At 34.8% G+C, this 24,433-nt stretch overlaps 2 protein-coding genes across 6 annotated transcripts; both read left to right on the top strand.

Annotated features, from left to right (window-relative positions):
- The first annotated feature begins 2,099 nt into the window (after window positions 1–2,099).
- On the top strand, window positions 2,100–11,605 carry LOC140827735 (clathrin interactor EPSIN 3-like). 3 transcript variants are annotated; one of them, XM_073190536.1, is made up of 14 exons: window positions 2,100–2,264; window positions 3,100–3,185; window positions 3,607–3,658; window positions 3,759–3,838; window positions 4,311–4,389; window positions 4,682–4,765; window positions 4,855–5,000; window positions 6,361–6,687; window positions 7,537–7,578; window positions 7,713–7,820; window positions 7,937–8,127; window positions 8,689–8,903; window positions 9,702–10,743; window positions 10,823–11,605. In XM_073190536.1, exons 2-14 carry the CDS (start codon window positions 3,151–3,153, stop codon window positions 11,245–11,247), a joined length of 2,826 nt encoding a protein of 941 aa, XP_073046637.1. In that variant the 5' UTR covers window positions 2,100–2,264; window positions 3,100–3,150; the 3' UTR covers window positions 11,248–11,605. The 3 variants fall into 3 exon arrangements, with proteins under 3 accessions (XP_073046637.1, XP_073046635.1, XP_073046634.1); XM_073190534.1 differs by having other exon boundaries at window positions 3,095–3,185; XM_073190533.1 differs by having other exon boundaries at window positions 2,107–2,264; window positions 3,091–3,185.
- A 2,249-nt stretch (window positions 11,606–13,854) lies between these two features.
- On the top strand, window positions 13,855–22,750 carry LOC140827733 (clathrin interactor EPSIN 3-like). Of its 3 annotated transcripts, none has more exons than XM_073190531.1 (14): window positions 13,856–14,154; window positions 15,078–15,168; window positions 15,483–15,534; window positions 16,193–16,272; window positions 16,358–16,436; window positions 16,638–16,721; window positions 16,810–16,955; window positions 17,877–18,251; window positions 19,218–19,259; window positions 19,355–19,462; window positions 19,552–19,748; window positions 20,821–20,999; window positions 21,265–22,084; window positions 22,168–22,750. In XM_073190531.1, the coding sequence occupies exons 2-14, from the start codon at window positions 15,134–15,136 to the stop codon at window positions 22,584–22,586; spliced, it is 2,616 nt and encodes an 871-aa protein (XP_073046632.1). In that variant the 5' UTR covers window positions 13,856–14,154; window positions 15,078–15,133; the 3' UTR covers window positions 22,587–22,750. The 3 variants fall into 3 exon arrangements, with proteins under 3 accessions (XP_073046633.1, XP_073046632.1, XP_073046631.1); XM_073190530.1 differs by having other exon boundaries at window positions 19,546–19,748; XM_073190532.1 differs by lacking the exon at window positions 19,355–19,462 and having other exon boundaries at window positions 13,855–14,154.
- The last annotated feature ends 1,683 nt before the right edge of the window (window positions 22,751–24,433 follow it).

The following is a 24,433-nucleotide window of genomic DNA, read 5'->3' as shown; positions in this document are numbered from 1 at the left end:
GAAGTTGGTCTCCTTTTCTTTCCCCTTTAATGATTCTTTATAAAGTTTACAAAGGTGCTCAGGGGCTCGACAAACTTTGGACCAATGTCCTAGAGTACCACATCTGTAACAAGAACTTTCATATCTTTTTGAGTGATTCTCATTAACACTTGTATTCTCATGATGCCTTTTCTGTGGATGGTTTGGGACGTTCTTTTGAGATGAGTTATAAAAATAACTATCTCTATTATTTTCAAAACCACGGCCTCGACCACGACCACGGCCAATTCCACGTCCACGTCCACGTCCACGACCTCGACCTCGACCTCGACCAAAATCTTGTCTTTGAATTTGATTTTGGTTCCGAGGTTTAAATTCATTTTTATTTACAGCATTTACTTCGGGAAATGCTGTTGATCCAGTGGGTCGGGACTGATGATTTCTCATTAATAGCTCGTTGTTCTTTTCCGCCACAAGAAGACAGGCGATGAGTTCAGAATATCTCGCAAATCCACGTACTCTATATTGTTGCTGTAGAGTAATATTTGATGCATGAAATGTAGAAAATGTTTTTTCAAGCATCTCAGATTCAGTAATCTCATGGCCACAAAATTTCAATTGCGAGATTATTCTATACATCGCCGAATTGTAATCACTGACTTTTTTAAAGTCTTGGAATCTCAACGTATTCCATTCATCCCGGGCGGTCGGAAGTATAACTTCCCTTATATGTTCAAATCTCTCTTTTAATCCCTTCCACAAAGCCATGGGATTTTTTTCAGTCAGATATTCACATTTCAATCCATCGTCGAGATGTCGACGCAAAAATATCATGGCTCTTGCCTTTTCTTGTGACGTGCATATGCCATTTTCTTTAATGGTCTCGCTTAGACCCAATGACTCAAGATGCATTTCTACATCTAGAGTCCATGGCATATAATTCTTTCCCGTGATGTCGAGCGCAATAAACTCGAGCTTTGTTAAATTTGACATGGTGGTACTAAAAAAAATTACGATGCATTTTATTAGTTAATAAATATTGCAATACAAAGTAACGGATAAACAACAAGTACAAGTATTTGTAAAAATAAAGAAAACGCACGAGGAGGATATTCTCCGATAAATACAAGACTCGTGAGTATGATAACCAAAATAATTAAAAATATCCTTGAGAAAGCCATCTTCTTTTTTCTTCGAAAAATTTGATGATGAATAATTTTTATAGAAGAAGAGAAGGTTGGAGTGATTGAATGTGTTTGTGAGATGATATTTATAGGGCAAAAACTAGCCGTTTGTTACCGTTTATGACCGTTGGTGTACAAAAAATAAATGTATGTATTTGTATAATTTTATGGTAATAATATGATGTATATAATATTAGACATGTTTAAATAATTATGTATATCATATCATAATATTATAATGAGTGTCATAATTTATTTTCTTTAAAAACCTTATAGGCTTTTATACTTGTCGTATCCCTTACCGGGAGTGTGGGATGTCGTCTTAACATCCTCCCAGGATTTATAACAAGTTTATGAAAAATTTATTTTTATTATTTCTAATAATAACATTATATTGTATATTAAATAAATACACAATAAATAAATAACAGTAAAGTAAATATTATTACTTTTGTTACCTTTTTCTTCTGTTTGGAGCTTGGAATAGTATGTAGGACTTTTAGAGCTTCGTGCTGATAACGTGTTGTGAAAAAGTAAAAATTTATGGTAAAAAGTAAAAATCTCAAACTCTCAAAATTTACCAAACTACACACTTTATAATATTTTTCTCTCTACTCAATTGTGATTTTCTTCACAAATGAAAGATCTATTTATAGAGTTTCATTACACATAATCCAAAAAATAAAATACATCATTACCTACATCATCACACACAAATTTCTAACTTTACAACTCTTATTTTCAACATTCAAATATTCAACTATTACTTTTTCAATATTCAACTATATTATTTTCAACAGTTTTAACCATGAGATTTCGTTTACGGAAAGGCATAAATGAATATATTTATTTATTAGTGTAAATATATTGAATTTATAAATTATTAATAAATAAATAAATAAATCCAGCATAAAGACAGCTCATGGTACAGAATCGGTTCTCGTCGAATTTTCTTCATTTTCAAACTTTTTTCGCATTCTATTCTTGACGCTTTTTACGCACATATCTGTCTCTCTCGCGACAGGGCACCCATATCATCCTCCTTCAACTCTCTCTGTCTTAGATCTGGTGTTTTGTGGAGGAAGCTTTGGATTTGATTATGTACGATCTTGTTCATTCTCATCGAGGAATTTATTCGTTCAATTTATGATCACGTTTGTTGGGATCTTCTGTTTCTTGATTGCATTTTAGATCTAATTTATGCTTTTCATTAATGGGAATTCAGCTACCAATTTATCTCATTTTTTCGTTCGTTCATATTCCGAAACGCTTTTATCTATTGGGTTTTAATTGTTTAAATAATTTGTTGGTATTAAATGGCATTTAAGGTTGCAAAATGGTAGCTCTGAATTTCATTGAATATGGTATGTTTCTTTCTTACCGTGGATTTCCATTTATCATGAAGTTGGGATCTTCAGTTTCTTGATTGTATTTAGATCTAATTTCTGCCACCTGTGTATATGAATTCAGCTCCCAACTTACAATTCATGTGTATATGCATGAAATGCTTTTTTTATCGGTTTAGTTTTGTTAATATATCGTGTGGCATTGAAGGTTTCGAAAGGATTAGTCTGAATTTCATTACTCATGATCTTGATTTTGGTATCAAGGATTTTCTGTTCAATGTGTGTTAATTTTTTGGATCTTTACTTTGTCGATTGAACGTTAGATCTGATTTCCGCTACCAGTTTATCTTAATTCAGCTACCATCACTATGATCATCTTGTTTGGTTGTATTTTTATTATCGAATTCATCCTGGTGAAACGAAGAGAAGCAGTGCGAATTGGGAAGGGTTCAAATTCTTAGTATTGGCATTTCATAATTCACATTCGTTGTTTTTGAAGTACTTATTGTAAATGCTGTGATAACTGATAAGAAAGAAATGACTGTTGCACTCTTGGTAAATGATTGGTTATTTACCTTTAGACAGCTCAGACATTAAATTGGGAAGGGTTTTCAAATTTGGCTTCCTAATTCAACGCTCAAATGAAGAAGGCTTTCGGTCAAACAGTTCGCGACATGTAAGATTACTTGTATTAGCTTTGAACTTGTGGCATGATTTAAATTATACATTAGACATTAAATATCGTTGCTTCGTTTGTTTCTGGAATAGATTAAGATTTGTTGTATTAGCTTTTAACTTGTGGCATGATTTAAATTATACATTAGACATTAAATATCGTTGCTTCGTTTGTTTCTGGAATACATTAAGATTTGTTGTATTAGCTTTGAACTTGTGTCATGATTTAAATTATACATTAGACATTAAATATCATTGCTTTGTTTGTTTCTGGAATAGATTGTCTGCTTTCACTTCTTAACTTATTTTCTAATTTACCGATATATTTAATTTTGCATCGATTGGTTCCAACTGTTTGATATAATATTCTGGTTTGGTTTTGATATCAACTTCTTAGCGATGTTTATTATATGATCTTGCAGCAAGAGAGAGGTTAATAAGAAAGTTCTGAAAGTTCCTTCCATCGAACAAAAGGTATTTGTATCCTTTTTCAATTCTGATTTGTCATTGAAGAGTGAAAAAAGTACAAGTTTTTTTGTACGAGTTTTATGGGGTGTTGGGCTTTGGTTTTCAGGTTCTTGATGCAACTAGCAATGAGCCCTGGGGACCTCATGGATTGCTTCTTGCTGATATTGCACAGTCAACAAGAAACTAGTGAGTACTAGAAATGCGAATTGCTTTGAGCTAGCTTGCAAGCTTTACTAATGGGCTCAATCTGAGCTCATTTACAATTGCTCAAAAGCTCAGGAGCTTTTTATTTTATTTTTATAATAAATAAATTATTTATTGTTATTATACATTTAAACGTTGCTGAAAGCAACTAATATCTAAATAAATAATGATCTGTAATTTTTTTAGCTTGTCTTGTGATATATTTATTATAATAGTTTGAATTATATGATATACGTTAAATTGTAATTTATAATAAAATTAGTAAAAACCTGAGCTCGAGCTAGAGCTTGAACTCGTTCCTCTATTTCGAGTGATTTCATACCCTTGGAAATTGAGCTTGTTGGTTAAACTTGATTAGCATTCTTATGGATATGGAGTCCTGTTAAATTAAACGCCTGATACTCTGTAATGCTCTTTTTCTGTTTAGAAAATACTTATTTTGTAATTCACGCAGTCATGAATACCAGATGATCATGGGGGTACTCTGGAAGCGTATCAATGATACTGGAAAAAACTGGCGACATGTATATAAGGTATGCTTTTCTTACTGTACTTCCTACTTGGCTGCTGCACTCTGTGACTGACTTGAATTTATTGTTTACATTCCCAATCCCCTTGGATACAATTTATGGAAAATCTTTGATCCCTTTTGCCTATTATTTAATATCAAAGTCCAATTTAAATTTCAAGCTACTCAGGCATTCTTTCTTGTGTCGATGTGTGACCTCCTCTTTTGCATGATGTTGTTACATTTTTTGAGGTGCTGTTCTCCAGTCTTCTTTTCTTTCTGACAATGCAAATGAAAGTTTTCTATTTTTTGTCCAGGCTTTAACGGTTTTGGAGTACTTGGTTGCTCATGGGTCTGAAAAGGTCATAGATGAGATTAGAGAACATGCATATCAAATATCGGTTAGTTGTTTATCATCTGGATCCATTGTCTTTAGATGTTCTTACATAGCAGGTTTGCTGGTCGAGTTCAAAATTTTTGTTTCTCGCAGACATTGTCAGATTTTCAATACATTGATTCCAGTGGGAGGGACCAGGGAAACAATGTGAGAAAGAAATCTCAAAGTCTAGTGGTTCTTGTAAATGACAAGGAAAGAATTCAAGAAGTTCGCCAAAAGGCTGCTGCTAACAGAGACAAGTAAGTTGTCACTGAATGTTGTCTGATTGCACATATCATTTTTGGAGGATTATTTTTTGGCTTCCTCTAGATTCATCATTTGAAGTTGGGTATTTTTCTTACTGCATTATAATTTGCCTATCTGCTGTAATTATATTTGAAGGCTGCCTATTCCATACTTTTGTTGGAAGCTTTATATTTACTGATTGCACACTTGTGTTGCGTATTTTTTGACTGGCTAGGAATATACTTGATTTCTTGTGAAATTCTTGTGTTTGGAAATTTCAACTCTTCTATTAAATAATATTTGAGATGATGTTTATTTCTGGTATTTCTTTGTTTAAAATTTGATTATCTGGCGTTGCTTTTAGGTGTTGGATTGAGTCATGGGTTCAAGTTTGAGATGTTTCAAGCCAGCAATTTAGGGGACACTTTCTTATTCTTCATGTGTTTTGTTCCTTTAACGCTATGATCTCAAAATTTTCAAAATTCACTCTTGAGGATGGGATTATTATCTGGTTTTATCTGTCGTTCCTTTAAGGATAATGAACTGCTTTATGTTCAAGTATTGGATGACAAATATGAGTACTTTCTGATTTTAATGCTTTGATTAATTTCAAAAGTTTTACTTTTCTTCTATTCCTCTACATGAAAAATGGACAAACTGGAACAAGAAGAAAGTTATGGAAATGCTAGCACATATGATGCTAAAATGTTAATCACCTATATTTAGTTGAAAGGTCTAACTTTTTTTCACCATTAATTCACATTTAATGGAAAAGCTTACAACATCATAGTCTAGGCATAAGACAAAGAATCTTCATGATGATCATAGTGTTTCTGTTGCTGCGTATTTATACATTTTTTTTCTTGTTGTGCTCTCTGAGGGTTGGTAAAAAACGTTGCTGATTATTTTTCTTCTACTGTTGTACGACATAAATTTCTTTAAAGATGAGTACATTGGTATGCAGTTGCCGTCTTGTCTGGAACCGCAAGATGCTCGATGCCAAAATTGCTATCAGTCGAGCTTGTGATAGGCAATGCCTAAACATTACTATCTGCCTTTTCTTACTATATTTATTGGTCTGTGCTGAAGTTTGACATCTCCATGATCTCAATCATTTATAAATTGCTGTTATGTTTGATTTTTAAATCAAACGGTTTGTTCTTTTTATGCTTATCAATCCATTCTAAATGTCTGTTGACTGTATGATTGAAAATGTCATGCAAAAGTTTTTTATATGCTCGATGTCTTGGTGATTTATTATTTTTTAATAACCTTCTGCTAGCATAACATGCCTTCAGCCTTCCTATCAGCTAATCCTAACAAGCCCCCAGTTTTCAACGTATTTAAATGTTTTTTTCACGAATACATCAATAGGTATCGCAACACATCAATGGGTAATATGAATCAATATGGCTCTAACTCAAGTTCAGGAGGATATGGAGATAGATACGATGATGATCGTTATGATGGCCGATATGGTAACAGAGATGATGACCGCAATGGCTATGGGGACTCATATGGTCGTGTGGGAGATAAGTATAGCAGGGATTATGAGGACCGCTACAGCCGAGATGGATCTAGGGATGATGACCATCGAGGAAGAGGTCAAAACACCAATGATTATCATTATGGATCAAGAGGTGGAAGTGCTGATTTTGATAAGGATCGTGTTTATGAGGATGATGGCCAGGATTCTTCAAGGTTTGTTTAGTTCCTTTTTCTGTAAGCCAAATCAAATAATGATGTAAATTTGTAAATTCTTCCTTGAAGTATGTATCTTAAATATGAACATTTGAATGACAGAGCAGAGAGTTTGGATAGCTTAAAAGGTTTAAGGAAAATATTTTTGAAGTGCCTATTAACCGAAATTATACGTGTGGTTATGAGTTACGATGTAATTCATCGATTAAGAATATTTGTGTATATTTAGAATTGTCATAAGGTAATTCTAAGCGTGTTCTTGGAAATCAGATTCTAGCATTGGCTAGTTTTGATAGTATTGATTCTGGAGCTAAATGTCAAGTGTATAAATTGTTCAAGGTGGATCGATACTTGTTGAAAATCTTCCTTATGCTTAATCCAGCAGAAAGGAATAAAATTGAAAAATGACGGAGCTCATGAATCTGCTCCTGTCATACTTCGTGAATTCCAAAATAGTCACGTGGGTCTCTGTGCCTTATCCATACACAAAAGTTTCCATTTGACGGGCACGATATGAATTGGTTAAAAAATTAGATCTTCTTCATGCTAGTTTATTTGAAATGTGGCAATGAATGTTATAGGGCTTAATGACCACTCATGTTGTCAGACCCATGTGTTACCTATGCATCCCAAACCAAAGCTTTTCTTGCTTGAATTTTTCTCTAAATGAGCCCAAGTCTGCTAACTTATCTATTATTAGTTTGTCGCACATATTCTGAGAGCTGTGTCATTCTTTTTTTGTTGCATTCATCCTAAAGTATTTTTAGCTAGCTTTTAATTGTGCATCTTGGTTAAATAACTATGATCTGATCCTTCAAGATTCTGCTGACGTTATTTTCCCTAATGAAGGGGTAGTGGTGCGAAAGCTGATGATCATTCTCAAGATGGAAGGTATTTTCATTATAATAAAATTTTGTTTCCTTTCAAAAAAAAAAATAATATGCTTGTCGACCTATTACTCTTGTGCTTAGCCTTTTTAACAAATATTAATCTAAACTGCATAATTTGTTTCATTATTAAATTAGTACTGTGGGGAAGAGGCTTGACCGGAAATATTCCGAGCAAAACCTTGGCACACCTCCTAGTTACGAGGAGGCTATTAGTGCTACACGCAGCCCCGTTTATAGTGAAAGGTAAATTTGGACAAGCTTGCATCCGTTTTCTACTTTCTATCTGAATGTTTCTGAAATTGTCTGGTCTTCGCTCTCGATTCTCATTGTTGACAGCTCTCGATTCTCATTGTTGACAGGAATGGGGAAAGTTCACCGGCATCTGCAGCAAAAGCATCGGTTCCTCCTGCTGAGGCTAGTCCAATCCATGAAATATCTGCAACTTCTCCACCCCCAGTTCCGGCTTCCCCACCCACCCAAGTTTCAGCTCCAGATACAAATCAAGAGTTTAATGGGTTTGATGAGTTTGATCCACGCGGTTCGTTTTCAGGTAAAGTTGCGAGATGAATTGTCAGGAAATTAGTGTATTTCATGTTTCCTGAAATTACTATACAATTTATTTATACAAAGAGATATACGCTTTACATGGACCTTTCCCGTGCTTCTGCATTCCTCCACAATTTCTGTTGTGGTAATTTCATTTTTGATTCATTAAAAAACCCTGCATTAATGTATGGATTTTAGATGCCTGCGATGTTGAGATAATTCCAAGGCCGTGTTAATGATCTCTAAGCTTGAGATAGATACAGGGAAGTCAGAAGTGTTTCTGTTCTGAGAGACTTTTAACCATGGAAATGTCACATTGTGTATTCTGTGCTTTAAGTATAAGTTATTAGTCAAAATGAAGATGCCAAATGTCAAGTGATTTGTGATAAATATTGAATTGGTTTTCTATTGAAGAACTTGATAAATATCTTTTCTTGTGATATCATGCTAATATCTTACATCTATTTTTTTAAGCTGTGTTAAAATATAAAGGTCAATGGAGTAGGAAAAGAGGGCTCACATTGATGATGCCGTGATTTTATTTTGATAAAAATCTTTTTTGTAGCTACTCCAGCGACATCAAATGGTTTTGCTCCTGCTACTTCTGCCGATAAGGAGATAGATTTACTAGGTTCTTTGTCTGAGTCATTTTCATCGAATTCTTTGGCGCTTGTGCCTGCTACTGAACCAACTATGACCCCCGAAACCCAGGCCTCTGCAAACTTTAGTTCTGGATCCCAATTTGCAGCCGCATCATCAGCATCTACGATTCCTAATCAGGTGACCTTGATTTATAATATGGCATAGAATAGACTGATGTTACTTATCATTCCGTACTGATATTCTACATTGACTATTGAGAAGGATAATTTTTTTGATTAATGGTTCATATGATTATTGGCACCTGAAAATACAAAAGGCCTTAATTCTTTGCCCAATTTGCATGTCTTTCCTTTTGTTTTCGATCACTTGATTCTTTGTTTCTTTCTGATGATTGGTTTAGTTAGCGACTTCCCTCCAAAAGTCGTTACGACCTTTTTTTCTTTGTATTACAAAGTTTCAAGATAAAAAATCCAAATGAGAAGGGTAAAGTAACTATTGTAGCGTCCCTCATGCCACTCCTTTTGTTAGATGTAGACGACCAGGCAGGAACCGAGGAAATGACTTTGATGGTCCCCAGATAACCAAACTAAAATCCATTCTGCACCCATGTATTAGTAGTCATGAACTCACTTCTTCAACTTTATTTTTATCTAGAAAATGAAACCTTATTAATATTTATTAGTTCAAAACTCCAATGGAGTTCGACGCAACCATCCCAATTCATACCCATCCTTACTCCTCTGGCTGCCTCCCCACTCCATACCCAGCCCACCCTCCACACAAACATGTATTGAAATTAGGCATTGAATATCGGCTATTTTCCTAGACTATTCAACACAGGGAGAAAATGATTGCCCAACTTATGAATGAATGGTTGCTCATCATAAATATTATTTGGTTCTTCATTCTGTCCTTTATATGTCATCAATTACCAATCTTTCACATTTGTGGAAGTAAATATTTTCTTTTCTGCAGTCTTTTGATGATCCATTTGGTGACGTTCCTTTTAAAGCTATTTCTTCTACATATGGCGTACCAGCTCAAGATCAGCTTTCTGCACCAACAATCAATCCCCACTCTAGTAAAAGCTTTGATGGACATCAGCCAGCTCAAATGGCTGGAACTGAATTTGGGAGTTCTGATGATGAATCAAGTTACATTCCATCTGTTCCGTTGGGGGTGCAACCTCCTTCTACGAATCCACAGTTCGCTCAACAGAATTCTTCAACCTTCAGCCAGGATATTGATATACTAGCCGATATTCTTCCACCATCTATACCTTCAGGTTATCCAGTTCCAGCCAACCAAAATGCGACTCAGACTTGGTTTCCACCTCAAGTCAATCAGCTGTCACAATTAGGTTTACCATCTCTAACCAACCAAAACAGTTTTCCAGCACAAACAGGTCAGCATCAAGGTTTTCCTACTCAGCTTGGCCAACCTCCACCACAAACAAGTTACCCTCTTCAACCAGCAGAATCTGCATCACAAACCAGTATTCTTGCTCATTCCATGGCTTTGACTTTTCCAGCTCAATCTGGTCAACCATCACAAATGGGATTTTATTCTCAGAGTGGTCAACCTGCATATCTTACAGGGTTTCCATCTCAAAATCCCAGTATTCAGGGTCCTCCAAATGCCAGTTTTCAGGCTCCTCTTGGAGGTCAGTCTGCGCTGCCAAATCCACCAAATCCTAATTTCTACGGGATTCACCTGCAGCAAGATTTATCTACGGGTCCAGACTCTACCAATATGATTCCTCCTAGTTCTGGTGGACAAATTTTGCAGCACAACTTCCAACCACAGATAGGTTCTGCAGTTCCCACAGCTTCACCATTTGGCCCCCAAGCGCCACAACCGCGACCAAGCAGCTTCCCATCTCCTGTGTCATCTATACCAGCTTCAATAGGGTCTTCTGCTGTGGTTCCTCAACCATCAAAAGACAAGTTTGAGACAAAATCCACTGTTTGGGCCGACACCCTCAGCCGTGGGCTAGTCAACCTGAATATTTCTGGACGTGAGAACATTTTTAATTTTAGGCTTATTACATGTTTCCTCTACCACCACTCAACTGATGTAAAGATTTTCTTTTGCAGCTAAAACAAATCCACTCGCTGACATTGGAGTTGATTTTGATTCCATAAATCGCAAGGAGAAGAGGATGGAAAAACCCACGACAGCCCCAGTGACATCTACTGTAACCATGGGTAAGGCTATGGGATCTGGTTCTGGGATGGGCCGCACTGGTACCAGTGCTCTAAGGCCTCCACCAAACCCAATGATGGGTCCCGGTATGAAGATGACTGGTGTTCCAGGGGCTAGCATGGGCATGGCAGGAGATTATGGAGTAAACCAGCCAATGGTACGGGGGATGGGGATGGGGATGAACATGGGGATGGGCCAAGGGATGAACTTGCAACAACAAGCAGGATTTCCTCCTGGAACCGCCATGCCTGGAGGTTATAATCCCATGATGGGAACGGGTAACTACAGTCAAAGACCGTATAGCGGTGGCTACTGAGGATCTCTAGCCACCATATATCATTGAGAATCTAGAGGTTACTATCTTGTTTTTCGCAAGCAAAATGAATCAACCACAAATCCAAGACGGAACACGAAAATGGTGCAAGATGTGACCTTTTTTTTTACCTATATAATCAATCATATTGATTTAATATTTTCAGCATGTATACATGTATGGCATTTTTGGGGTGACAATTGAGTTCCTTTTGTGCCCCATTATCATTGTAGCTCTTGTGATGTGATTTGTATACCATTGAAGAGAACCTTCTCAGGTATCTCTATTTGTATTTTTTGACACAGACCACTTTTGATGAGTGTTGTCCACACTGAATAAAGTTTACTTTTATTTATTTTTTTACATACAATTCCATTTTGGATTTTAATCTTCTCGATCATTAGTTTATTTCCTTCCGTCGAAGGGTAGTCGGAACCTTGCAAAATAATGTGATATCACCGGAAAATCCCCGTCCATTGTGTCACGGTGCGATTTAGGAGCTTTAGTCAGCATGCGGTGGAATTTTATAATTAAACATGGCGAGAAGATATGTTCCATAATAGTATTACTGTGTAATAATGGATGAAATATAAATTTATAAACGTGGATTCATGTTACTTTTTACTTTTTACTATCTAAACTAAATTACTAAAAATATGTAGAGTAGGTCTTTTGTGAGACGGTCTCACGAATTTTTATCTGTGAAACGGGTTAATCCTATCGATATTCACAATAAAAAGTAATACTCTTAGCATAAAAAATAATATTTTTTCATGGATGATCCAAATAAGAGATTTGTCGATCGTCTTACACAAGTTTTTGTCAAATATATAATATTATATAAAAAGATAAATTATAAATGATGGATTAATATAGTTTCAAAAGTAATTTTTAGTCTCTGCTCTTCATTTTTTATATTAGTAAAACAAAAGGGACTTCACCTAGTATATCAAAATAAATTCTTATTCTAAAGGTATCTACTTTAGCAACTAGCAACTGGTAATAGATAATGTATGTTATTGATGCACGAAAAATGATAATTAACACCTCAAAATTAACTAATTCCATCGATTATTTCACACATTAATTTTGCAAGACAAATCTCTTATATGACACGACTCGTGAAAATTATTATTTTTATGTCAAATATTAGTTTTCATTCCAAATATGGACTGAGTCGACATGTCTCACGAATATTTAAATGTGAGACAGTCTCACAAGAGACCAACTCTTTTTATTAGCGACCCTCTATTCATGTTTATTTTCGATTTTTATCTAAATAGTTGATCATGGTCAAAGATTTCTTTATTGTATAATCAAAATCAATTTGAAGAAACACACAAATAAATTCCCTGAGAAAATGGACTATTATTAAAATCCTTGTAAATTCAATTCTCACTTTGTTTTGAACCTACTAGAACATACTAAATAAGTAATAGACCGTAATTCAAAATTCTTAGTTGCCATTATAGAGCAACATTTAATATAGTGCCAAATACAATAAAAAGTGAAAAGTCTAGCTGGTTTGGTTGGACACTATGTCTTTTGGAATATAAATTTTGTTTATGATTTATTATTTTATTTATTTATAACTTTTAATAATCTATTTTAACAGTGGTTTATAGCTTGTGTGTATTAACTATGTTTTGAAATTAGGACGATATTTATTTCAAGAAATATGTATTATATGAGACAATCTTATAAATATATATTCGTGAGACGGATAGGTTCACATATTATATATATAATTAAATTACATGCTTTTTTTAAGTAAATTAAATTGCATGGTTCTTATATAGAATACAAGTAGAATCCATTATGTAACAATAATGTATTATGCCACAACATAATTTATATATATAGGGTGAAATGAATGATATTTTACAAAAAGGAAAAACAAAATAAAAAGTGATCATCCTCCACACCCTCTTTTAATTTTTAATCACCTCAATTTCATATTTTGCTATTTTATTTTAATTAATATTATTAAATTAGCTAGATAAAATAAATTATTATCTCAAGAAAACAGTCTCATTAGAAAAAGATGGTGAATTTTCAAATAATTTTATAATTTTGGAGTCAAACTAATGGAGTAGTAGTGGGAATCTAGAAGGATTTTTATCAATGAGACGTCAATCATATATACTAATTATTTTGTACATGCGGTGTGCGTGTGTACGATCTTTTTTATAATTATCGAGATATTAAAGTGAAATTTGATAAAATATCGAAAGACTAAAGTGTTATTTAAATAGTTAGAATTTAAAAAAAATAAAAATAAAATTGTTTTATAAATTTAAAAAAAAAACAAAATTGTAATTTTGGTATGACATATTGGTAAAATGGGAAAAAAAGTTGGAGAAATAGATATTTATATTTATAATTATATTTATAATAAAAAAATATTTATATTTATAATAAAAAATGATAATTTTTTTATTTATATTTATATTTATAATAAACAATTATATTTATAATAAAAAAATATTTATATTTATAATAAAAAATGATAATTTTTTTATAAAGAATTCAAATATAATTAATTAATATTATTGGTTTTTGTGATGGCGATGACTATTTGACAATCCTCCTAACTTTGACGTTAAATTAATGCGAAGCGAACTCATCGCTAGACATGTTGAAGTTTGATGCCTTGATCCATCCACCCGTATTCAACGAATCCAAATTATTGTTCAATATTTATGGGTTCCTACGTATAATTTCCACCAGCTCTTACCATTTCTTGTTGAATTTTATGCTTCTTCCGAAGACCCTTTATTCAATTGTTCTTCTCTTTTCGCTTTTATCCGCGATTCTGTTTCTGTAGCGACAGGCATCAACCCCGTTTCTCTCCCTTTTCTTCTGTCCTAGATCTGGTCTGTTGGTGGAGGAAGCTCTAAGTTTCATTGGGTATTAACTAGTTCTTGAAATTTGTTGGGATTATAAGTTTCTTGATTTTGTTTAGATCTAATTCTACTGCCTATTTATGAGAATTCAGCTACTCTTTTGCCTAAAATTGTTTCCCGTACATTTCTGACGGTTGTGTTTTGGAGAACTCTCTGTTGGGTTTTAGTTGTTATTGATATTTAGATGGTGGTAGTATCGGGGTTGCAAAAAGATTGCTTCGGAATTTTTTTAGTGGCTCTTGGGTGGTTGTGCCTTTATTTTTTAAAAAACAGTCGATGTATTTGTTCTATCAATGATTTTTGTTTCAATCATATGATAATTGGTGTGATATGCTGTTTCTTGGTTTGTCTAGATTTGCTTTCTGCTGCCAATTTATGAAATTCAACCACCCTTTTCCCTACTTTTCTGACATCAAGCTTTTAAAATTTGTTTGGAAGGCCCAGCTTTTTGTTCGGTTAATTTTATCAATATATAAATGACGATTTGAGGTTGCAGGAAGTTTACTCTTTGGGATACTTTTTGGGTCTTGTATGATGCTTGTTTTTTTGTGGGACAATTGATGTATTCTAGTGTTCTGGTTTCATAAAACTAGGCATGTAGAATTCGAATTGATGAAGTGTCTTCTTATATTTAAAGCCTGTCTTGAAGTATTTATAGTTTCAATTACAAAGTCCAAGCCATTCATGCATGCCTAAGCCACCTCTTAGTTTTTCGGGACTTTATCATTTGCTGGACTTGTTGTACTTTTTATGATTGATAATTTCTTGTTTACTTGCACATTTTATGATTGAACATATCCCAATGAATTGAAGAGTATAATTGCAAAGGTAAAAGCTGTTACCGTGATTTGATGATTACATGAATCTGATAAGTGGGAATGACCTGCACTCCTTGTAGATGATCATTCTTCTCTAGTTCTTTGACAGATTGTGCTACATTTTGAGAAGTTTTTTCTGATTTAGCCTCCCGAATCTAGGCTGAAATGAAGAAGGCTTTTGATCAAACTGTTCGTGATATGTAAGGATTTACATTTTAGCTATAATTTCTTTCCAAATGTGAATTTTTCATTATGCATTTAATATTTTAGCTGCACTTGTTATGGAGGCCTCCGTTTTTCAGAGGTGTTGTTTGATAATTAAAAGTTATTTAGATAATTAAAAATTATTTATTGGAATGAAAATTGCAATCCATGAATGAGTCTTATTTTACTTTTTTGTGTTTCTCTGCTTAGTGTTATGTTTGTATTTTGCATGGATTGTTTCCAATGGTTTGATCTTATATCCTATTTTGGTTTGCATATCTATTTCTTATGTATGTTTGATGGCTTGCAGTAAGAGAGAGGTTAATAAGAAAGTTCTTAAAGTCCCTTCAATTGAACAAAAGGTGATTACATCTTTTCCTTTCAATTAATATATTTTTCTTACATGTTGATTTTATTGTTAGGTACAATGATGTGTTATGCCCATGGGCAGGAAATCAAAAGATATTAGTAGAATGGCCCACACGTTGTTGTTTATTTCTTTCTTATCATCTTTGTAGCTTGCTTTGTTATGCATGAGTTATACATCTTATAATATTTTTTTAGAGTTAATATCATGTTTTAGTAATTTATAACCTCTTATCTCTTGTTTTAAAATTAACATCTTAAAGCCTTTGAGTTTGGATAAAATAAGTTAGCATTTAAAAAATCGGAAAAGAAGAGAATAAAATCAAATGAGTGTGGGAGAGGAAAAAAATAGGGAGAGAAAATGGCTTTGAAAACAATTTGGGATATAAGTGCAAGTACTGCAGATTCGTGATTTTAATTACTTAGAATTAGAATAAAGTTTATATGATCTTAAGTCGGTATTGTCTTTCTTAAAAGAAGATCTTATTGGCCTTTCACAGCTTATTTTAAAATATTTTAAGATATTTTTTTTTCAAAAAAAAGTTTTGCCCAACACCTGCAGGATTCACAAAAGTTTCTAAGCATCTAATAAGATGTTTTAAGCGACTTATGAGTTGATCCAAAAAGCTTTTAAGCTCTAGGTTTTTTTTGCAGGTTCTAGATGCAACTAGCAATGAACCCTGGGGTCCTCATGGATCGCTTCTAGCTGATATTGCACAGGCGACAAGAAACTAGTGAGTCTATAAATGACTTGACTTGTAGTATTTTGCAATGTTATTTTTATTAGAAAGTTCTTATTTTTTTTTTAACTTTTTCCAGCCATGAGTATCAGATGATCATGGGAATCATATGGAAACGAATTAATGATACTGGAAAAAATTGGCGGCATGTATACAAGGTTTGTTTTCCTTGCACGAGAATTCCAAATTATGTAATATCTTGTTCTCTTAGATACTAGAACACACACACACACATATCAGAAAAGATTCTCTTGCGTTTGGGTTTACTCCATGTTTTGCTTTATGCCATTGCATCTTATTAAGGTGCTTTCTGTTATGTTTTGAACATGAAAATTAGAGCTTCCTGTTATTTTGTCCAGGGTTTAACTGTTTTGGAGTACTTGGTAGCGCATGGGTCAGAGCGTGTCATTGATGAGATTAGAGAGCATGCTTATCAGATATCAGTTAGTTTCTTCGTCTTCTGTTTTTCTTTAGACGTTCTTACAAAACAGGCTTTCTGCTGGAGTTTGAAATATTTTCTTTTTCTGGTAGACATTGTCGGATTTTCAATATATTGATTCCAGTGGGAGAGACCAGGGAAACAATGTAAGAAAGAAATCTCAGAGTATTGTGGCTCTTGTAAATGACAAGGAACGAATACAAGAGGTTCGTCAAAAGGCTGCTGCAAACAGAGACAAGTAGGTGTTTCAAGGCTTTGTGATTGCTTGCCATTTGTTTGCTAGTACTTTTACTCATGACTATTGTTGTGGTTGATTTGCTTCATTTCTGATCTTTTTTATATTTAGTTTTCTTAAATCAGATCTTGATTTGCTGCAATTGTGTTTGAGCTCTGCCTTTGTCATAATTTTTCCGTGGTTGAAACTTTCATGAGTGCACGTTCTTGTGGATCTTCAGATCCTCTTAATTGTCTATGCATAGAAATTGAGTGATTTTCTTGTGAAATTGCATGCTTATGCTTGGACATCACCATACCTTTATTAAATATGTTTCTAGATGATTTCCACTTATGGTATTACTTTTTTCTATAAAAAATGAAAATCATTAATAAGTTAAAGTGTATAAATTAAATATTTGACATCCTTCTAACACACATCTTATAGCAAATACAAATGCATACGAAGAGTCTCTTGTCGGGCATAACTATTTGCTGTATGGTTAATAAATATTCTATCAGTGGAGCTTGTAGTAAGTATAGATCATTATGAAGAAGTTGGTGTCACTGCGACTTACTGTATCTATTACTATCTAGTTCCAAGTTTACGTGTTTATGGTTTTTAACCAAGGCCTTTGATTAGTCATACTCACAGTTGCAATTATTTTGATTGTTTTCATCTGAATCATTTTGCTCAGGTTAGTACTAAATTAACTGAGTGGAATCTTTTACCTCATGGTGATGAATTGTTGGGCCAATTTTTTCTATGTTTTATACAGTTCATGTGTTGAGATTTAAGCTTCCGGTGGGACTGTTCAAAGTTTCCCTATTTTTCTATTGCCTTACTGTTTGCAAGTATAACATGCTTGGGCCTTCCCAATTAGCAAACCAGATATATTTTATCTTGGACATATTCTAGTATGTTGTTAAATTAATGTTTCAACAGGTACCGCAACTCATCAATGGATAATATGTATCGGCCTGGATCTTTCTCACGCTCAGGAGGATATGGAGATAAATACGAAGATGATCGCTATGAAAGTCGTTATGGACACAGAGATGATGACCACAGTGGATATGGGGGAGAGAGAGATTTTCGGTATGGCGATGATAGGGAGGCTAATTATGGAGGCTCATATGGTCGTGAAGGGGACAGGTATGGTAGGGATTACGAGGACCGATATAATCGAGACGGCTTTAGGGATGATGACTATCGAGGAAGAGGTCAAAGGGTGGACGAATATGCTTATGGCTCAAGAAGTAGAAGTGCTGATCCAGGCAGGGACCGTTCTTATGAAGATGATGGCCAGTATTCTTCCAGGTTTGTTTATTTTGTCTTCTGAAAGCCAATTCGAATCATGTAGTTTATTTTTCAGAAATGGTTTTACTTCCAGAATACAATATGGTCATGATGGTTTGTGCTACAGTAGGGAAAAGTCGTGTTGTTTTAAAATGTATGTGGTGAATTGTTTAGAACGTGTCATCACTAACTGGGATAATATACAATGGTCCTTCACTGGAAAGCATTGCTTAAAGTTTGATATTTTAGCGTTATAAAATTTATATAACACGATTTTACTTGCCTGCCTAGCTTTCTAATACTGAAAGTCGATTTTTGTAGAATTTGATTTCATAGATTCACTCCAGTTACTGCAATTGCGGCATACAGTTTGAATGGTTCCAACTAAATTTCTATTAAAGCCTCAGTATGACTCCATTATAAAATTGTGCAGCAAATTCTATTTAGAGTCCCCAAAAGGAAAAAAATTCACAACTCTCTTAAGAAATATCGATAAAATATTTGTTGATTTAATTAACTAAGTGGGATCTTTCACCATATTAAAACCCTCAAGGGTTACCTCCTGTGTCCTATACCACTAGATATAATAATGGTTGTAATATTTTAGCGAAGAAAGAAAGAGAAATACGAAAATAATGACGCTTTTGAAGCAGCTCCCATCATGTTTTTAGAATTCCAGAGTACTCACATTTTTTTCTTTGTGAATTCTATGTTAACACCATAATTTGAGGGTCGAGTTTGAAATGGTTAATATTTCAATCTTCTATGAGCCATTTTGGCTTTTAAAGTGGTTGTACTGAAATTTGAGGAGGCCAAATTCATTTTCTTCACGCGATCCTAAAATGATATTTATTTAGCTAGCTTTCTCTGATATATTTTGAATTATACTTACTGTGAACCATGTTCTGTTTCCTAAACGTTATTGCACATTTTGGTTAAACTACTATAATTAGATTTGGAAGGTGCTAAAGTTTTTCTATAATGCAGAGGAAGTGGTGCCAAAGCTGATGATCAATCTCAAGATGGAAGGTACTTTAAAAGTGATTGTTTGGATTATGGCTTATGAGCTTGCCCTTTGAAACAAATATAAGTCTAATTTACGTAATTATTTAATAATCACATAGTAATATGGAGAAGAGGCTTGACCGTAAATATTCTGAGCAAAACCTCAATGTTCCCCCTAGTTATGAGGAGGCCGTAAATGCTACACACATTCCAACTAATAGTGAGAGGTAACATCAACCAGGCTTGTATTAATCATCCGTCTTCCATTGGATGTTTCTGAATTGGCTTAGTCTTCCTAACTTTTCATCAGTGGCAGGGATTGGGAAAATTCGACGGCTTCTGCCCCGAGAGCATCCTCTCCTTCTATAGTGGCTAGTCCCAGCCATGCAACTGCAGCTGCCCCATTACCAGCCCCTGCTTCACCACCCACTCTAGCTGCAGGAGCTACCTTTCCGGACAGTGAGAAAGAGGTGGATGGCTTTGATGAATTTGATCCACGTGGTTCATTTTCCGGTAAAGTAACTTGAAGCCCAGGAATTGTTTGTAATTAGTTCATTTTGTTGCTTTAGAATTACTTGGTAATTTGTTTATTAGTGGATTGACGCGCTTGTATACGTGAGTGGTAAAAGAGGTGGTGCCTCTTTACCATTTTGTATCATAACATTTGTTCTCCTTGCGACATTCGCAAATCAATCACCTCAATGATTATAATCTGCTGTGATAAGTCAGAATTAGAGACTAAATGAATTTTGTATTTATTGTCCATTGATCTAGTCTTTTTTTAATTTTTTATATCGAATATAAAGTTAGCCTCTTATGCATAATATAGGAAACTATTTTAAATTATTCTCTTGAGCATTTGGGTTTTACAAACCATCAACACTTACCGCGTTTGGAGAGCTATTTGCAGCCTTGAAAGCATTAATATAAGTTCTGCTATGTAAATTTAAGATATTTAGAAGCAGAGTTTTCTGATATTAAACTCTAATTTGTTGGCTTCTTTTACAGCTATGTACTATTTCATGTGATTTTGTTTTTGGTTTCCAATGAAATGCAATATCTAAGGCAAAGGAAGGGAAAGTTTATCACATGATATATTATTGGGAATGATGCTTCAAATTCTTGATTGAAGTTATATGCGTTCATGTATTGCCATACTGATTTTTAATCAACATTGAGTTGAGTGCTTTAAGGGAAACTCTACCTGACCAATCAGTTCCACGTAAAATTTTTTGAATTTCATTGAAGCACATCTTTGATACTTGTTTTGTGAGCTACTTTTCAAGTGAAAGCTGTGGGAAATTTGGGCTTTCCACGCTGAAGCCCTTGTAGTATGGAACAGTACTTGGTCGAGCTAAGTTATCATGATATTGTGGTGGTGGTTTGAAAGTTATCATTCTGTCACAACCTTCCAACTCTGGCAAACACCTTTATTAAATGTCTTGGTCTTTTCATTAAAATCATATAACTTGTTCAAACATGATTCTCAGTGTGGTTTCAGGTATAATTTATTTTCTGTAATTGAGTTATTATTTGTATACTCTGCCAGAAATTTTAACACTTATTTATTTAAATCTTTCCATAGCTGCCTCAACTGGTGCAAATGTTATTGGTTCCACGACTTCTGCTGATACAAAAATGGATTTAATAGCTTCATTGGCTCTTGTTCCTGTTACTCAATCTACCATGGCCCCTGAAGTAAAGTCCAGGGAAACCTTCACTTCTGAAGCCACATTTGCTGCCATGCCGTCAGCATCTTCTCAGGTAGTTTATCTTCTGTTGTGTTTTCATGGAATGGTAACATTTGTTATCCCCTTCTAATTTTAAATTTTCGACCTCTTTATTCATTAATGAACTTTTTTTGGGTATGTACAAAAAGTTGGAAAGTAAGCATTGTATTTAGCCATTTTCACTGTAGCTAACGTTTATACCAGAGTGGAAATACAAAATAAGTTGCTTTTTCACAGAGTTATATTGTTCCTCGTTCTCTCTTTCTTGTGTCTTTAGTTACACGTGTAACCTTTCGCAGATTTTTGCTAATCCATTTGGGGATGGTCCTTTTAAAGCTATCTCTTCGACTTATAGAGTAGAAGGTCAACGACACCAGGCTACATCCACAAATTCTTTCAATTCCAACCCCAGTCAAATCTCAGGTGTGCAACCAGTTCCTCAAAAGGCAGAGACTGAATATCCGGTTACATATGATTTGAATTACGTGCCATCTGATCCTTCTGGTGTACACCCTCATCCTCGGAACCAGCAGTCTGTGCAGCAGGATTTGTCTACCTTCAACCAAGATGATGATATATTAGCAGATATTCTTCCGCTATCCGTGTCGTCATCTGTTGCCACTTCAGGTTTTCCCACTCAACTTGGCCAGTCTTCATCACAAACAAGTCATCCTCCTCAATTACTGATGAGTGCTCCTCAGAGTGTTCAACCCACGTACCCTGCAAAGTTTCCAGCTCAAATGTCTTCTTCACAGGCTGGTTTTCAGGCTCCTGTTGGGGGTCAGTCTGTACAGTCATATACTCCGAATCCAAATTTCTATGGGTCTTACCAGTCACAAATGGTATCTAAAGGTCCAGACACTGCCAACATGGTTCCTCCTAGTGCTAGTAGAACCCCCGTGCAGCACAATTTACATTCACAAATAGGTTCTGCAGTTCCTGGAGCTTCACAATTTGGTCCTCCAGCGCCTCAAGGGCGACCAAGTATGCCATCTACGCCAGCTTCTAGAGGGTTTTCTGCTGTGGTTCCTCAACCATCAAAAGACAAGTTCGAGACAAAATCCACTGTTTGGGCTGACACTCTGAGCCGGGGACTGGTCAATTTGAATATATCTGGATGTGAGTATTTCTAATTTTAGTAATGGCCTATTATGTGTTTCTTCATAACACCACTCAGCTCATCTAAATATTTTCCTGTGTAGCTAAAACAAACCCACTAGCTGACATTGGAGTTGATTTTGATGCCCTAAATCGGAAGGACAAGAGGATGGAAAAACCTATGACAGCGTCAGTAGCATCTACCACAACTATGGGTAAGGCCATGGGATCTGGTATGGGTCGAGCTGGTGCTGGCGCCGGCGCCCCAAGGCCTTCACCAAACCTTGTGGCTTCGGGTGTAAATATGAATATGAGTGGTGGCGTTCGAGGTGCTGGCATGGGTATTGCAGGAAGCTATCAAGTAAGCCAACCGATGATGCGGGAAATGAATGTTGGCATGGCCCAAGGAATACCTATGCAACAGCAAGCAGGATTTCCTTCTGCATCCACCATGCCCGGAAGCTATAATCCCGTGATGGGAACAGGTAATTATAGTCAAAGACCATATGGGGGTGGGTACTAGTCATTTTGAGCCACAATTGAACCAGTTGAGAAGGTAAATTTGCCAATTGTTTGTTGACCAAAATGTTGTAAGCTATATATATAGGTTTTTGGTTCGCTTGTATTTTCTCTGGTTTGCTGTGTGTACATTTATCCATTTATTGATTATTTTTTTACTGCTTTTTTGTTGCCATTTTTGGGGTCACATTTTGTGCTCCCACCCACTCTCCACATTTCAAAAGTAGGAATTGCCCAATCTTGTTTTGCTTGAACATTTGGTTTCTGTGAATCGACCAGATTTTGGGCTCTCAATCTTGGGTAGCTTCTTCAAGCTTGGTTATAAACCAAACATAGTCACCTTTAGCAGCCTCATTAATGGGATCTTTTTAGTTGATACGGTTCATGAAGCTTTAGAAGTTTTCGAAAAGTTAATGAGAGAAACTGTGTGAGCTTTATGAAGTCACATTTTTGGTTGTCTTGAGCCAAGCTGGGCACACTCTCATGGCTCGTGATTTGCTTGGTTCATTGGAAAAAGGGAACTTCAAAAACGACGTTTATTCGTATAGCGCAATAATAGAGAGCCTATGTACATATGCAATGGTAGATGATGCTCTCCAACTCCAATCCCAGATGATTGAGAAAGGTATTTGCACAAATGTTATTAGTGACAATTCGGTGATCCGAGGATTATGCAATATAGTAGATGGAAAGAAGTGAATGGCTTTTTGAATGAAATGCAAGGCCGCGACATTTTTCCAAATCTGGTGACACACGATATTGATTGATGCATGTTGCAAGAATGGAATTGATACATGAATTATTATTGTAAATGTCTTAATTGATATGTGAATTATTTATAAGTTGATAAATCTGTATATGGTCAAACTAAAAAGTCAATTTTATCATTAAATTAAATTGTTTTTAAATTCGATTACCATTAATAAATTTATTATATTTTTTAAAAAATTATATTTATTTGAAAAAATCATGTTGCGATAAATAATTATCACTTCGATTATACAACTTATACATGGAAAATCTCACATATTTCTGATTTGAGTGGTTCATCCTCCTTTAGCGGGTTGGTGGGATCACAGGCTCTCTTTATCTTTGTCGGAAAATCTTTGCTTTTGTATGATCTCTTGGAAAAACGTGAATTGCGTGGTCATATCCTAACATACTTTAATGGTATATCAACCCAGACTATAGATGGGTTGATTCTTATTATTGTTTTCAATTTCTTTAAAAATTCTGTTGATATACATGAAATTGAGAAACTATAAGCTCGTTAGTACAAACCTTAGATTTTCCCTTGTCGCTTTGAATTCTAAGGTTTATCTTTCTCTTCAATCCCAGAAATGAGGGGTTAACTTAAAGGCTCAAAATAAGGATCCAGAGCTCCATTTTGGCTTGGGCTGACTCATATAAGGACGATACGCACTTAGAAGCCGTGTTATGAGTACTTGAATCCCCTGCTTAAGGTATACAACCATGTACTCGAAAACTCTCTTTTTGAGAAGCCAATGATTTGTCAGTAGATTGGACGATCGTCTTTTGTGATACAAATTATGATTGAATATAAGCTTGTAAACAACTTGTTATTCGATCAGAGACGGTGCTCTTATCAAATTGTTGTAGCCTACCTGCATTTAGGGCAAGCTTGTTGACCTCGATTTGAAGTATTTCAATGTGTTCTCTAAAATGCCTCTACTTTTTCATGATGACATCGACATTAGCATTGTTCATCGCTTGTTAATAAATCTGCAAAAATATTTTAATGATATTTAATAATAACAATATAAAAAACATAATTTCGACATAAAGTCTCTCATCTTAATAATATAACCTTCTCGGGAATAAATTCATTTA

Source organism: Primulina eburnea, chromosome 3 (assembly GCF_022965805.1).
Source record: "Primulina eburnea isolate SZY01 chromosome 3, ASM2296580v1, whole genome shotgun sequence".
Classification (NCBI taxonomy): Eukaryota; Viridiplantae; Streptophyta; class Magnoliopsida; order Lamiales; family Gesneriaceae; genus Primulina; species Primulina eburnea.
The sequence above is the reverse complement of the archived record's forward strand: the minus strand, read 5'-3'. Positions and strand labels throughout refer to the sequence as shown.